Source organism: Malania oleifera, chromosome 2 (genome assembly GCF_029873635.1).
Source record: "Malania oleifera isolate guangnan ecotype guangnan chromosome 2, ASM2987363v1, whole genome shotgun sequence".
NCBI lineage: Eukaryota > Viridiplantae > Streptophyta > Magnoliopsida > Santalales > Ximeniaceae > Malania > Malania oleifera.
In genome coordinates, this window is record NC_080418.1 from 45,468,030 (window position 1) to 45,482,001 (window position 13,972).

The 13,972-nt window shown below is 36.2% G+C and overlaps 1 protein-coding gene across 3 annotated transcripts; it reads left to right on the forward strand.

Moving 5' to 3' along the window:
• Positions 1 to 9,002: 9,002 nt before the first annotated feature.
• Positions 9,003 to 11,616, forward strand: LOC131149780 (beta-1,6-galactosyltransferase GALT29A). 3 transcript variants are annotated; one of them, XM_058100527.1, is made up of 2 exons: positions 9,015 to 10,750; positions 10,842 to 11,052. In XM_058100527.1, the coding sequence occupies exons 1-2, from the start codon at positions 9,647 to 9,649 to the stop codon at positions 10,890 to 10,892; spliced, it is 1,155 nt and encodes a 384-aa protein (XP_057956510.1). In that variant the 5' UTR covers positions 9,015 to 9,646; the 3' UTR covers positions 10,893 to 11,052. The 3 variants fall into 3 exon arrangements, with proteins under 3 accessions (XP_057956509.1, XP_057956510.1, XP_057956511.1); XM_058100528.1 differs by lacking the exon at positions 10,842 to 11,052 and adding an exon at positions 11,294 to 11,616 and having other exon boundaries at positions 9,039 to 10,750; XM_058100526.1 differs by having other exon boundaries at positions 9,003 to 11,052.
• The last annotated feature ends 2,356 nt before the right edge of the window (positions 11,617 to 13,972 follow it).

Genomic DNA, 13,972 nt, shown 5'->3' on the forward strand with positions numbered 1-13,972 from the left:
CAAGGACCGGTGGTACTTGGATAGCGGGTGCTTACAGCACATGATCGGCGACAAGGGCAAATTCACATCAATTGTTCCCAAGGATGGAGGCTATGTGACATTTGGCAACAATGCCAAAGGACGCATCATTGGGGTAGGTAAGGTTGGTAATTATTCATCTCTTACTATTGATAATGTTTTGTTGGTTGAAGGACTGAAGCATAATCTACTTAGTATAAGTCAGTTGTGTGACATAGAATATAAAGTATCTTTTGAAAATGATAAATGCATAGTAGAAAATAAATCAGATCACATAGTACTTTTCACTGCCGATCTCCATGAAAATGTTTACACTACTTCTCTTGATAATTTAGTTTCACAACAAGTAACATGCTTTTCTGCTGTAAATAAAATTAGTTGGTTATGACATAGACGCTTAGGGCACGCAAGCATGAATTTATTGTCAAAACTTGTTGGAAAGGAATTAGTAAAAGGCTTGCTTAAAATGTCTTTTGTAAAAGATAAAATTTGTGATGCATGTCAAATGGGTAAGCAAACAAAATCTAGTTTCAAAAAAAAAAAAAATTCATGTCTATTACTAGACCACTTAAGATGCTTCATTTAGATATGTTTGGTCCTAATTCTGTGCAAAGTCTTGGTGGTAAATCTTATGCTTTTGTAATTGTGGATGACTTTTCTAGATTCACATGGGTATTATTTCTTGCACACAAAAAATGAATCATGTGAATAGTTCACCAATCTTTGTAGGAGAATTCAGAATGAAAAATGATATAAGACAACCCATATAAGAACCCATATAAGAAGTGATAGAGGCACTGAATTCAAAAATAAGAGCATAGAAAAATATTGTGACTTATAGGGCATATCACATAACTTTTCCACACATAGGACACCTCAACAAAACGGTGTGATAGAAAGAAAGAATAGGTCACTGCAAAAAATGGGTAGAACTATGCTGAATGAACATAACTTACCTAAATATTTTTGGGTCGAGGTCATTAATACTGCATGATATGTTATGAATAGGGTGTTGATTAGACCATTAATTAATAAAACCCCTTATGAATTGTGGAACAACCATAAGCCAAATATTTCTTATTTTCATGTGTTTAGTTGTAAATGCTTTGTGCTCAGAGATAATGAATATCTAGGAAAATTTGACTGTAAATCTGATGAAGGTATTTTCCTAGGTTGTGCAGCAAATAACAAAGCATATAGGGTTTTCAACAAAAGAACATTGACTGTCATTGAATCTATTCATGTCGTGTTTGATAAAGCTAATCCATTTTCTAAGAAAGATGATGAAAATGATATTGATATTAGAAAATGCTTAGATAAATTATCAATTGAAAACAATGCAAGTGAAAACCCAGAACAAAATGAAAAAATCATTTGAGGATAATGAAAATCAGGAGTTGCCTAGAGATTGGAAATTCATTAGAGATCATCCCATTGATCAAATCTTTGGTGAACCATCCCGTGGTGCAGCCACAAGATTCTCCTTGAGAAATCTAGTAAATCATTCCATTTTCTTATCCCAAGAAGAACCTAAAAATATTAAAGAAGCAATAGAGGAAGAGTCTTGGGTGATGCCCATGCAAGAAGAACTTAATCAATTTGAAAGAAGTAAAGTGTGGACTCTAGTTCCTAGGCTTAATGATCACACAATTATTGGAACTAAATGGGTGTATAGAAATAAGAAAGATGAGAATGGGGTAGTAACTAGGAATAAAACTAGACTAGTTGCTCAAGGGTATAACCAACAGGAAGGGATTGACTTTAATGAAACATATGCTCCTGTTGCTAGGTTAGAGGCCATTCGTATGCTACTTGTTTTTGCTGCTTTTAAAAATTTTAAATTGTTTCAAATGGATGTTAGAAACGCTTTTCTAAATGGCTTTATTAATAAAGAAGTATATGTAGAATAACCACCCGGTTTTAAAAATCATAAATATCTAGATCATGTTTACCGGTTATCTAAGGCCTTGTATGGATTGAAACAAGCTTCTAGAGCTTGGTATGAGAGGCTTAGTGGTTTTCTATTAGAAAATGGGTTTAGCCGTGGCAAAATTGACACTACACTCTTCATCAAATCCAAAAATGATGATATGCTCCTTGTTCAAATTTATGTGGATGATATCATTTTTGGAGCAACTAATGATGAGTTGTGTCATGAGTTTGCCAAATGCATGCAAAGTGAATTTGAAATGAGCATGATGGGTGAACTTAGTTTCTTCTTAGGGTTACAAATTAAGCAAGCTAATCATGAACATTTCATATGCCAATCTAAATATATTAGGGACTTGCTAAAGAAATTTAATATGGAAGATTGCAAAATTCTTGGTACACCTATGAACTCTTCCATTAAGCTTGATAAAGATGAGCAAGGAATCCCTGTTGACGTAAAGTTGTATCATGGCATGATTGGGAGTCTCCTATATCTCATTGCTTTAGGCCTAATATTATGTTTAGTGTGTGTATGTGTGCTAGGTTTTAGGCTGCCCCTAAGGAATCTCACCTAAAAGCTGTTAAATGAATCCTTAGGTATTTAGTTGGGACTATAGAGTTAGGCTTGTGGTACCCTAAGCATACTACCTTTGAGATTGTTAGTTACAATGATGCTGAATTTTCCGGTAGTAAGGTTGATAGAAAAAGTACTAGCGGCATTTGTCATTATTTAGGATAATCTCTTATTTCTTGGTTCTCCAAGAAGCAAAACTCAGTTGCCTTATCCACAACCGAACCAGAATATATTGTGGCTAGAAGTTGTTGCACCCAAACTCTTTATATGAAACAACAACTTGTGGATTTTGGATTGCACTATGAAATAATACCGATTAAATGTGATAATACTAGTGCAATCAACATCTCTAAAAATCCTATCTCACATTCACGAACTAAACATATTGAGATTAGACATCATTTACTTCGTGATCATGTGCAAAAATGAGATGTGGCTCTTGAGTTTGTATGCACCAATGAACAGTGGGTGGACATATTCACTAAACCACTTCCCGATGAATAGTGTTGACCAGGCTCTCGGGTGACCGAACCCTAAATGCATATATCTTCTTCGGGCGCCCGAACACCTCAAAAGGGACTGTTCACCAACTCGGGCAACCAATGCTTTTAGTTCCAAAAGGACCCCCGGAGACCGAACATATGTGTTTGGGCCACTGAATGTTAGACCGGGCACCCGAAGTCACGAAGCTTTGCTACTGACTTTGATTCAGGCTGCCGAAGATCTATCCAGGCGACCGAAATTCATTGACTACCTTTTTAGTATGCGTCTTGTCGGACAAGCGAACTTAGGTTCAGCCACCCGAACCCCAGCCGGTTAAAATTATTTTAACCGCGGTAAAACTGGGTTAAGTAGGGCTAATTGGATTTTAATTATTTGAAACTTTTTTAATTATTCCCATTATATCCCAAACGGTTATATTTTTACCCCTGACTATAAATATGAGTCCATTTGCATGATTAGGAAAAAGGTTAGCAAAGTGATTAGCCAAAAAATTCTCTCTACTAAAAAATCACCCTTTGCCCAAATACTCTCAAACTTGCATCCTTTTGATAAAATCTGAGATTGCGAGAGTTCCTCTTGTGTTAATGTGATTGTTGTTTTGTACTAATACTTACACTTGTTTGTGTGCTTGAGATAATTTCTTTGGGAGCTTAGCTTAGGTTTGTCCTACAGATTTCACTATTATAAATCTTGTGTGGGATTAAACCAAGGAAGCTTAGGATATTTGCATTCTATTGCAAGTGTCCAATAGCTTTGTTTTTGGTGAGCAAAGACTTTTCAAACCAGCAAATATTTTCAAACTAGTATTGTGCATATTACATTAATGAAGATTTTCTTAAGCTAGTTTGATTATCTGACTTGTATACTTGGAATATTAATCTGTTATTGAAATATCTTGTTTAGATTCCAAGTTATTGCTTGTGTTAAATACTTTTGAGTATCATGCTGATTATACTGTGTTGAGTATTGATTGAACAAAACTTGCATCACTGAGCTTACACTATATCTATGCTATTGATATGCATGTGATTGTGCGTATTTGGATACATTTCTAATTTACGTGAAAGCACTATTTCTATACCATTTGATTATAAAATCTGAGTGTTTCCAGGCGTGGCCTGAGGGGGCGGTAATCCAGCCCGGTAAGAATTGGTTGTAAAGGTTGAGGTCAGCCCCGTACTAATTGACCTGGTTTGTATAGGTGCCGCTCCACCCATTTAAATGAGCAAGTTATAATGATAATCCTTGTGCTTGTTAGCCAAGGCGGGGACGTAGGCAATTGGCCGAACCTCGATAACATTTTTGTGTGTCACCCTTACTTTACTACTTTCTAGTGCATATGTGTTTGATTAAATTGTTTTATTTACTTTCTGGTAAACATTTACATTACTTATACTAGATTGACCATAGGGTTGTGAATATACTGGTGTTAGGTGATTGACCTAGGGCTTAAATTTTAAAAATACCAATTCACCCCCCTCTTGGGATCACGGTAAAGCTAGCAAAGGTTCTTCCTTTGAAAGCTTAGAGCTTTGTTTTGATCATTGCGGTTGAGTGGCGAGAGGCTACGATGTTCTCCCCAAAGATCAGTTGGGGTGAGACCAACAATCTATCCATCAAACTATCCAACATCTATCCATCACATCAATCCATCACATCGTTCCATCTCTGATCATCTCACGCCCTCCGCACACGAAGAACAATAAGCAACAACGTTTACACCGGTTCACCGTGTTCTCAATGGATTTCTTGGTTTAATTTACATTCGTTGATCATTAGTAAGTTATCTAGAGGAGCCAAACGGTAATACTCAACCTAACCCATCCATAAATTTGTTACCATCTTTGTTTAAGATCTCATAGGCCCCCGTTTCGTAAAAACCCCTAAAAAGCCAATTTTTATTTAGTTCCTTTGCTGCCAATCGACTAAATACCTCCAAAACTTGAAATGTCTCACTATTTTATACACATACTTGCTTGTCAACTGTGGGATATGATTGTGATAACATTGATTTATTTTCTTAAATGATTAAATGGTATTTTCATGGCATGTAACTTGACTTTCTAGTTAAAGAACCACATGAGACTGAATTTGAATTTAATTATATGTCTTTTTAAAATTCCTGGATCGCATGATAAAGTATGATTCATTTTGTTTATGCTTGGTTGATTGAATTCTCGTTTTAAAGCGTTTCTCATGTATATGATTGAGGGTTGAAATCCGTAAGATTAGGTCACTCATCCCCGTTCTACATCAGAAAATGACCCTTACAAACTCTTTGGGATTTACTAGGAAAGAATTTGCATCAACACTTTTTAAAAAAAAAAGAAAAAAAGAAAAAAAATTGTGTTCGAATTCACAAATTGTCTGAATTTACATAAAAACTCATGCAACCCTTCTTCCTTCTTTTTTTTTTTTTTTTTTTTTTCTTCCTTTTACTTTTAGACTTCCCGGCCACATATATGCTATGTCAAGAAATACAATTAAAATAAAGAACTCGACACATAAGACCGTGCTACCCAGATTTACAAAACATTGGTATGCAACACATTCGCTCGTTGACCCAATCCTCTGGTTGAACTCCAGTCTAGGAAGGCTTCCCCCACCTACTCCAATTTCCAACTCCTAACTGGGAAGGTTTATTATTATTTTTACTACCACCAGACTTGTCCTACCTGGGAAGGTTTCGTTGGTAATAGCTGACCCTGGCCGCCACCAAACATACCTCCAGTCATTATTTGGGCAAGTGCTCATTAGACACATCTTACCTTCACAAGGCAAAGACAGATGAAGGTAAAATCGCTCTCGACAACCTTGAACTAAAGCCTTATAAGAATGATTCATTGATTGATTATATGGAAGAAGATGAAGAGGTCAATCCTACTATCCACCAACATCATCAAGACTTTTTTGCGGCCAAATATATAAGGAAGAGGAAGACTCTAATTTACCCAAACATGAAGAATTCAAGAATTATTCTTCATGAATTCTTTTTTGATCGAGAATTCAAAGCTTGTCAAATGTCAAGATGATCCTTAAGAACAAGGATGATCCCAAGCTTGATTTAGAAATTGACGAACTCGTCGATAAATATTTTGAGTTAGGTGTTATAAGGTGACAATGTCATATCCTTCACTCTTGATCGGTCAAACACATGCTCTGAGCATTGCTTACAAAATAATTCAACCAATTACAAAATTATTTTACCTTGCAAGATAGTAAAGGTAATACATTCTTCATAGCCAAAAAACACAATAAATAAATATAAAATAAATAGCATTGCAGTTGCTCATTTATAAGCATTGAGTACAATTAAGTGGAGTAGCCATGGGAGGCATCGTTTGTGTCATCACTAACCTCACCCTAAAATACAACCAACATTAGTTAGGCATGCGATAGTAGCCCAAGTCGCTAGGTGAGGCAAATCACTTATCACCTGCGCAACACAAGAATAAGAAATAGCCACCTGAGCGACAAAGGTCATGTAGCCATCAGGCAACGTGGATTGCCTAGACATTAAGCGAAGGTCACCCAGTCATTAGGCGACGAGGTGAACAAGCACTAGGCGAGCATGTCAACTATAATAAATTGAACCTTTAATGTTATGTAATGACCCTAGTTTATAAAGGTTTTAATGTTTAAGAAATTTTCTCTATTAGGATTAAATATTTTAATTTTATCCTTCTAACTATAAAACTATTGTAGGTTTAACATAAGAAGAATATAAATCATGCAATGGGCTCTCCAACTCAACTCAAAAAGCATGATACAATATCCTAGCATTAAATAAGCTCCAGTAACTTTTATCCATCTTATCTCTTTATCTTTTTCTCTCTCGTTTCCTCCAACCTTAGTCTCTCCCCTCTTCATATCTCCTTACCTCTTTTAATCTAAGTTTTTTCTCCTTCCTATTTTTCCCCTCCTTTTATGATTTTTATGATTTGTATAATTTTTACTATCCTTATTTTTATAGTTTTGATGGGATTTGACATACCAAGCCCTTCACAACCGATCTACCATCTATCCATTTAAATCCATATCATCCCTTAAAAGGTATTTGATTTTTTATCAGAGAGAGAGAGAGAGAGAGAGAGAGAGAGAGTATTTTGATCTTTTAATAATTAGTCATCTTATGAATTTTACCATCTAAACATAGGATTTGATAATAATCATAATGATTCTAATACAATCTTGTAAATCTTAGCCACCTAATCAAAATGGCCCTTACAAACTCTTTGAGATTCACTGGAAAAGAATTTGCATCAACACCTCTTTTTTTTTTTTAAAAAAAAAAAAATTGTGTTCGAATTCACAAATTGTCTCATAGATTTTGAAATATGTGAATTTACATAAAAACACTGTTGGACTTTTGTGGAGTCTAGTTGCATTCGATCTGAATGATGACTTGACTTTTCATTAATGAAAGATTTATATTCTAAGGTTTAGTCCATGGGGCAAAGGATTGGGCCATAAGAGAAATTTTTTGGGACCGTTTTGTAACCCATTTAGAACCCTGTACGCATCATATAAAATAATTATTTTTTGAGTAATTAGGTCAAGCGGTCACACTTCACAAGAGAGAGAGAGAGAGAGAGAGTATTATACTGTCACACTCTCTGTATTTTTCTTTTTGATAATAGTGAAATCCTTATAACTTCGTGGACGTAGGCAAACTTGTTGAATCACGTAAATGCTGTCTTATACATGTGATTGATTTTTCTTTGTCGTGTATTTTTTCTTTATTTTGTTTCTCACATGTTTCGAAAATTTGTGGTTAATTCCCAACAAAACTCATGCAACCCTTCTTCCTTTTTCTTTTTTCGGTTCTTTTTACTTTTAAACTTCCCCAACACATATATGCTATGTCAAAGAAATACAGTTAAAATACATAAATAAACTAAACAACTCATCCACACAGAAGAACGTGCTACCAAGATTCATGAAACATGGGTGTGCGACAGATTCCCTCGTTGACCCAATCCCCTGGTTGAACTCCAGTCTAGGAAGGCTTCCCCCAACTATATACGCACGCGTGTCCTAACCTACTAACATAATGTATTATTTATTTTTGGTCCTACCTGGGAAGGTTTCGCTGGTAATAGCAGACCCTGGCCGCCACTAAACATACCTCCAGTCATTATTTGGGCAAGTGCCCAAAAGACACGTCTTACCTTCACAAGGCAAAGAGAGATGAAGGTAAAATCGCTCCCGACGTGCCGCCCGCGCCCATCCCTTTTCACAGATTTCCTTCTCCAGGTAAGTACTCCATACGTTTTTCATGAAGTGAAAGCCATATCCGCGTGAGATTTGTCGGGTCGTCGAGGAACTCTAAACAACTGTGTGTTTTTAAATTGGGTTAGCGTCAAATTAAATCATGGATGGATCTCAAAGAATCTAAATAAATTTTGGTATGCCACTATTGCAATCATGCTCAATATTTTCTCAATTAAATTCTTCCTAAAATAAGAAAAGATTATTTTTTGCTCACTTTTTTAAATATATTTTTATAAGATGGTTTGACCTTCTATCATTCGATTTAAGTAATATGAATTAAAATATTATAATCCTCAAAACTCAAATCTTATCGGCTAAGAAAAGTTTCTAATTTATATTTTTACTAACATTCAACCATTTTTTGTTCTTAAGGTTTCATACTAGTGAGTTTTTTTTCCTAATCACATTGAATGAATCCTATTTAGATTCAAATGGAGATAACCTACTGTTCTTATTTATAATTTATTTGGTTTAACAATAATAAATTAGATCAATAGCTTTCAAACTTTGGACCAAGTTTCTCAAATTTTATTTTAGTTTAGTTTCAAGATTATCTGGGTCATTACAATGTAGTTCTAAAAGGGTAACATAAGAATTTGGTGCCCAATATAAAGAGACAAAGTCAATAAATGAAACGTGAACTGCGTGGTAACATAAGAATTTGGTGCCCAATATAAAGAGACAAAGTCAATAAATGAAACGTGAACTGCGTCTACTATTTCATTCCAATAGATTTATCGATGAAATTTTTTAGCTTCTTTCCACGACTATGCGCCCCCAATAGCAAATTGAAAATTATTATTTTTATTTATTATTATATGGAATTTTCTTTCCTCGAATCGCTGATAAAGGAACGATAGTCGAGTGCTGGCTTCCCACTCTACTACCATAAAACCTGGCAAATTCCCCCATCTTTCTTGTCTCTCTGTCTCTCTCTCTCTCACACACACACACACACACACACAGACACAAACACACCCGCTTCAGATCTCCGCAGCTTCTCCGCTTCCCTTTCGCTGCTTCTTGCGTTTGCAGTCTCCATAATGATCATAACTCTATTTGCTCGTCAACGTATCTATTTGCATTTCAATCCTAGTTTCATCTGCAGCTCAAACGCCATTTCCACTTTCTTCAAGATCCGACCCCCTTCTTCAAACTAGGGTTTTTCCACCCCTTTTCCTCGCTTCCAAACTCATATTTCTCTTGAAATTTTAGCTGCAGAACCTTCGAATTCAAGTATATGGTGATGGGTCTGATTCGATGCGCTTGCTCATCTACTGTCGCCGTCTGCTGCAAAATTTAGCGATAACCTGCGGTGGGTCGGCCTAGTTAGTTTTCCGGTTCCAAATGAAAAGGTCGCTCCGCCCGCTATTTAGTCTCTTGCTGCTCCTAGTGATCGCCATCACTCTCAGCTGCAGAATCGCCGTTCGCCGCGGTTTCGCCTCTTTCCAGCTCGAAAATAATGTGTCGGTGGAATTGCCGACCCCGGTATTCAATTCGACGCTGCTCAAGCTCGCCGCCATCGACATCGGGGAAGCTCAATCAAGGCAAGAAATTGAAGATTTACTGGAAGGGAAGTTCGCCACCCGAGGGCGGTATCGGTCGATCTCGTCGTGGCGGCGTCTCGGCATTGACATGCGGCTGAGGACCTCCGCAGGCATGCCCCTGAATATCCGATCTCCCAAAAGTTATCGGTCATGGTTGGAATTTAGAACGGTTTTACAGCAATGGTCTCGGAACAAACGGTACCAGATGGACATTATGTTGGAACTGGTCCGCCTCGTGAAGCTTCCGCTCGACCGGCGGGGTGGTGCTGTGGGTTCTGATAGCCGGTACTCGTCCTGCGCCGTGGTGGGTAACAGTGGGATTTTGCTGAAGAACGAGCACGGGGACCTAATCGACAGCCACGAAGTGGTCATTCGGTTGAACAACGCGAGAATCCAGGGTTTCAAGAGCAATGTTGGATCAAAGACTAGCATTTCTTTCGTCAACAGTAACATCTTGCATTTCTGTGCGAGGAGGGAAGGCTGCTTTTGCCATCCGTACGGGAAAAATGTTTCGATGGTAATGTACATTTGCCAACCTGCGCATTTCGTCGACTACCTTGTGTGCAACTCTTCCCACAAAGCACCCTTGCTGGTTACGGATCCCAGATTCGATGTCCTGTGCTCTAGAATTGTGAAGTATTATTCTCTGAAAAGATTTACGGAGGAGATGGGAAAGCCATTGGAGGAATGGAGCTCTGCCCATGACGGGACCATGTTCCATTACTCCTCGGGTATGCAAGCCGTGATGCTGGCTCTGGGAATTTGCAACAGAGTAAGTATTTTTGGGTTTGGGAAATCTGCATCGGCCAAGCACCATTACCACACTCACCAGAAGGCAGAGCTTGATCTTCACGATTACGAAGCAGAGTACGACTTTTATCGCTATTTGGCGGAGAGACCGCAGGTAATCCCATTCGTTTCGGCCAAATTCAAGCTCCCTCCTGTGGCCATATACCAGTGACTTTTTTTTTTTTTTTTTTCTTTTTTCCCCGCAGCTGAGGAGTCCGGGTTTCGTGGAATTTTTGTTGTTTGTGTTCATGTTTTAACGGTAGCCTCCGACGAGATAGTCGAGGGTTCATTTAAGTGTCAAAAAATGGAATCTGGAAATGTGATTCCAGGAAAATTGGCCTTTGTTGTTGCGCCAGAGAAGTTGACATTGATATTGCTTGAATTGAAATGTTTCCATGTATGTTTTTATGCGTAAAACATGCCTCATTCGGCTCTTCCCCTCTGCTTATATATATATATATATATATATATATTTGTATGAGAAATAAATGACATGTTACTTTTAATAATCAATCACTTACAAATATGAAATTGAACAGTTTTTTACACCATATGATCGCCTATTTTGGTACAATTGCCCTCTCTCTCTCTCTCTCTCTCTCTCTCTCTCTCTCTCTCTCTCTCTCACAATTTTCTTTGACTTTGAGAACGGACATAGGGTGCTGCATTACATGATACGCTGGAAAAGAGGGTGACCAGCTGATGTTTACATAACAGAATATGAGGGATGAGTGGTGAGCCACGTCGCAATTGGTACGCGCATATGTGCATATGAATTGAAGGGAAGCATTATTCCTCGACTAGAGTTGAACCTTATTGGTCTCCGACTCTCCTCTCTCGCTGAATTGAACGCAGTAATGACACACTGTTTGCACTCTCGTCTTTTTAATTTTTTGCCCCAAAAAAAAAAAAAGAAAAAGAATAAAAGGCAAGTGACCTTGTACTCATCTGGCCCAGTTGAAATTCAATAAATATTAAACATTAGAAAATTGGAAGTTCGCATTTTCATATTTGATTGCAAAAAAAGTGAGTGAGAAAATAAAAAAATATTTAAAATTTATAAATAAAATTTTAATTTTATTAGTATTTGATTTTTTTTCAAAAAAATGAGTTATATTAGAATAAATGTTTATTTTTAATAGTATTTAATATAAAATAAAAATACAATGTAAAATAAGTTTTGTACTTAATTTTCTTTTCCTTCTATTTTCTCAAGCAAAATTTTTTATTCAAATCGACCGGTTAAGTCTTACAAAAAGACACATACCTCCTTTAAGATTTCAAAAATTATATTGGTCTTCTTTAAAATTTCAAAATTTTCACAAATTTCTTATGAGGGATTTTTGTGAATCATTTTTGCAAGCTGAAGCTTGGACTATTTTCTTCTATTTAATTTGTGGAATGAAATTAAAATAGGAAAACAATGGAGGGAGGAACTGAATCGAGATAAGAATGAAATTGATGTTAAAATGCAATTACTGCATTTCATGGAATGACTATGACTTCAGTTTCATTTTTTCCCCAACATTTAGTATTTTCTAATGACTTATATAATAAAATGAAAAATAAACTATTGTTTTTATATAAACCCCTCTTGCATAATTGTTTAGTTTTATCTTCAATTATATAATTTCCCAACATAATTGTTTTTATATAATTTCTTCAATTATATTATTATTTCACATAATAATTTAATTTATTATTTGATTAACCTCGTGACTTCATCAAGTTAGTTCTAGATTCCATAAACCATGACCTACTAATTTCACCACATCATTTTCCTCCATTTGTAAAAGGGACACCAACAATACAATAAAGGGGCATTGTCATTCACACTAGTGGGTTCGTTCATTCTAATGCAATTCCTATGCCTAGGGTCTAATCAACCAAAAAGCTCAAGCCCACACTTAATAATAATTGCTTCAAGTCAATCGCTTGTCAATAGTATGAAATTGAATCAATACTACTTGAATCATATGTATGTATGTCGATCCAACTAACGTACCAAATAAACGAATAAAGAATTAAAAAATTTCTTCAATTATATATATTATACATATAGTACATTATATAATATGTATGATCTTTTGCAACATAGAATATATATAAATTATATAATCTATCTGCAATTTCTGCTAGCTAGTCGCCATGTTTAAGGTAATGCTATCTTTTATGATTGGATTGTTATTCCAATACATTTGTACAATTAATTAATTTCTTCGTTGACGTGCCGTGGAAGTTATATTTCGATTTAGACTAATATATAAAGGTTCAAGTCATGTGAGACATGAAGTTCGTTGAAGCAGTGCATAAAGCTCATAAGATATATCTCATGTAAGTACTTCAAAACTCAATATTGATTGATTAGAGCTCCTAGGAAATGTCATTGGACTTAGATACCTGATTTTATTTATGGAAAATATTTTTACAAAGTACAAAATGAATTTTCAAATATATGAATTAAGTTTGAAACCAAAAATCATTGAAAAACAAGTTTGCTAAAAAGACAAGCGACTGATGATAAATCATTAAGCGACTATGGTGCTTCTATGTTTGAAATATTCAAACAGAAGAGGCACAGGCGACTGACTTATCGAGCACAATTGACTAACCTTATTCTGACTTTTCAGAATATACTGACTTTAAAGGAGCACAGGTGATTGACCCTTCGGAGACAGGCGATTTGTTAGTTTTGGTGTATTCTCAAGAGGGGGGTGAATTGGGTATTTAAAAATTATCACCTAAGTCAAGGATTCCACTACTGCTTACTTAACGGGTGGAGCAATACCGATTACAACCAAGTTAATTCAAGGGGTTGACCTCAACCAACATGCCTTACTAGGATGACGTACCTAACTTTTCTAACCGGATCTAATCCAGGACAATTCAACAGGGCTAGTCTCCCTCTTTAGGCCCGTGTCTGGAATACAACAAATGTGTCTAAAGTTTTGTGTGCACGGAAATGCTTCTTACACAAGCGAATATGTACCACTACGCACAATAAAATCAAAGCACCTCAATGGTGTAAGAACTATAAGCTTAGTGCCCTACGTGTGCAATCAACACTTAGTATAGTGATTATCTCAAGTCAAGCACATAAGTGTTTATACAAGCTAATATTTGAAACTAGACAATGATTGTCACGCCCCGAACCCGGAAATGAGACCTAGGAGTGAAAATGTAATCTAACATGTCTCTGTATCATACAAACCATCCACAGATACAGTACAAAGAATGAGGGTCCGACCTCGTAGGGTTCCCAGGCACCCTAAACACATCCAAATACAACCATATACGCAGCGAAAAAAGGTCATTCTATATATATATATATACAGTA

Excerpts from the sequence above, each read along its gene's own strand:
- LOC131149780 (XM_058100526.1), top strand. The coding sequence starts at position 9,647 with ATGAAAAGGTCGCTCCGCCCGCTATTTAGTCTCTTGCTGCTCCTAGTG.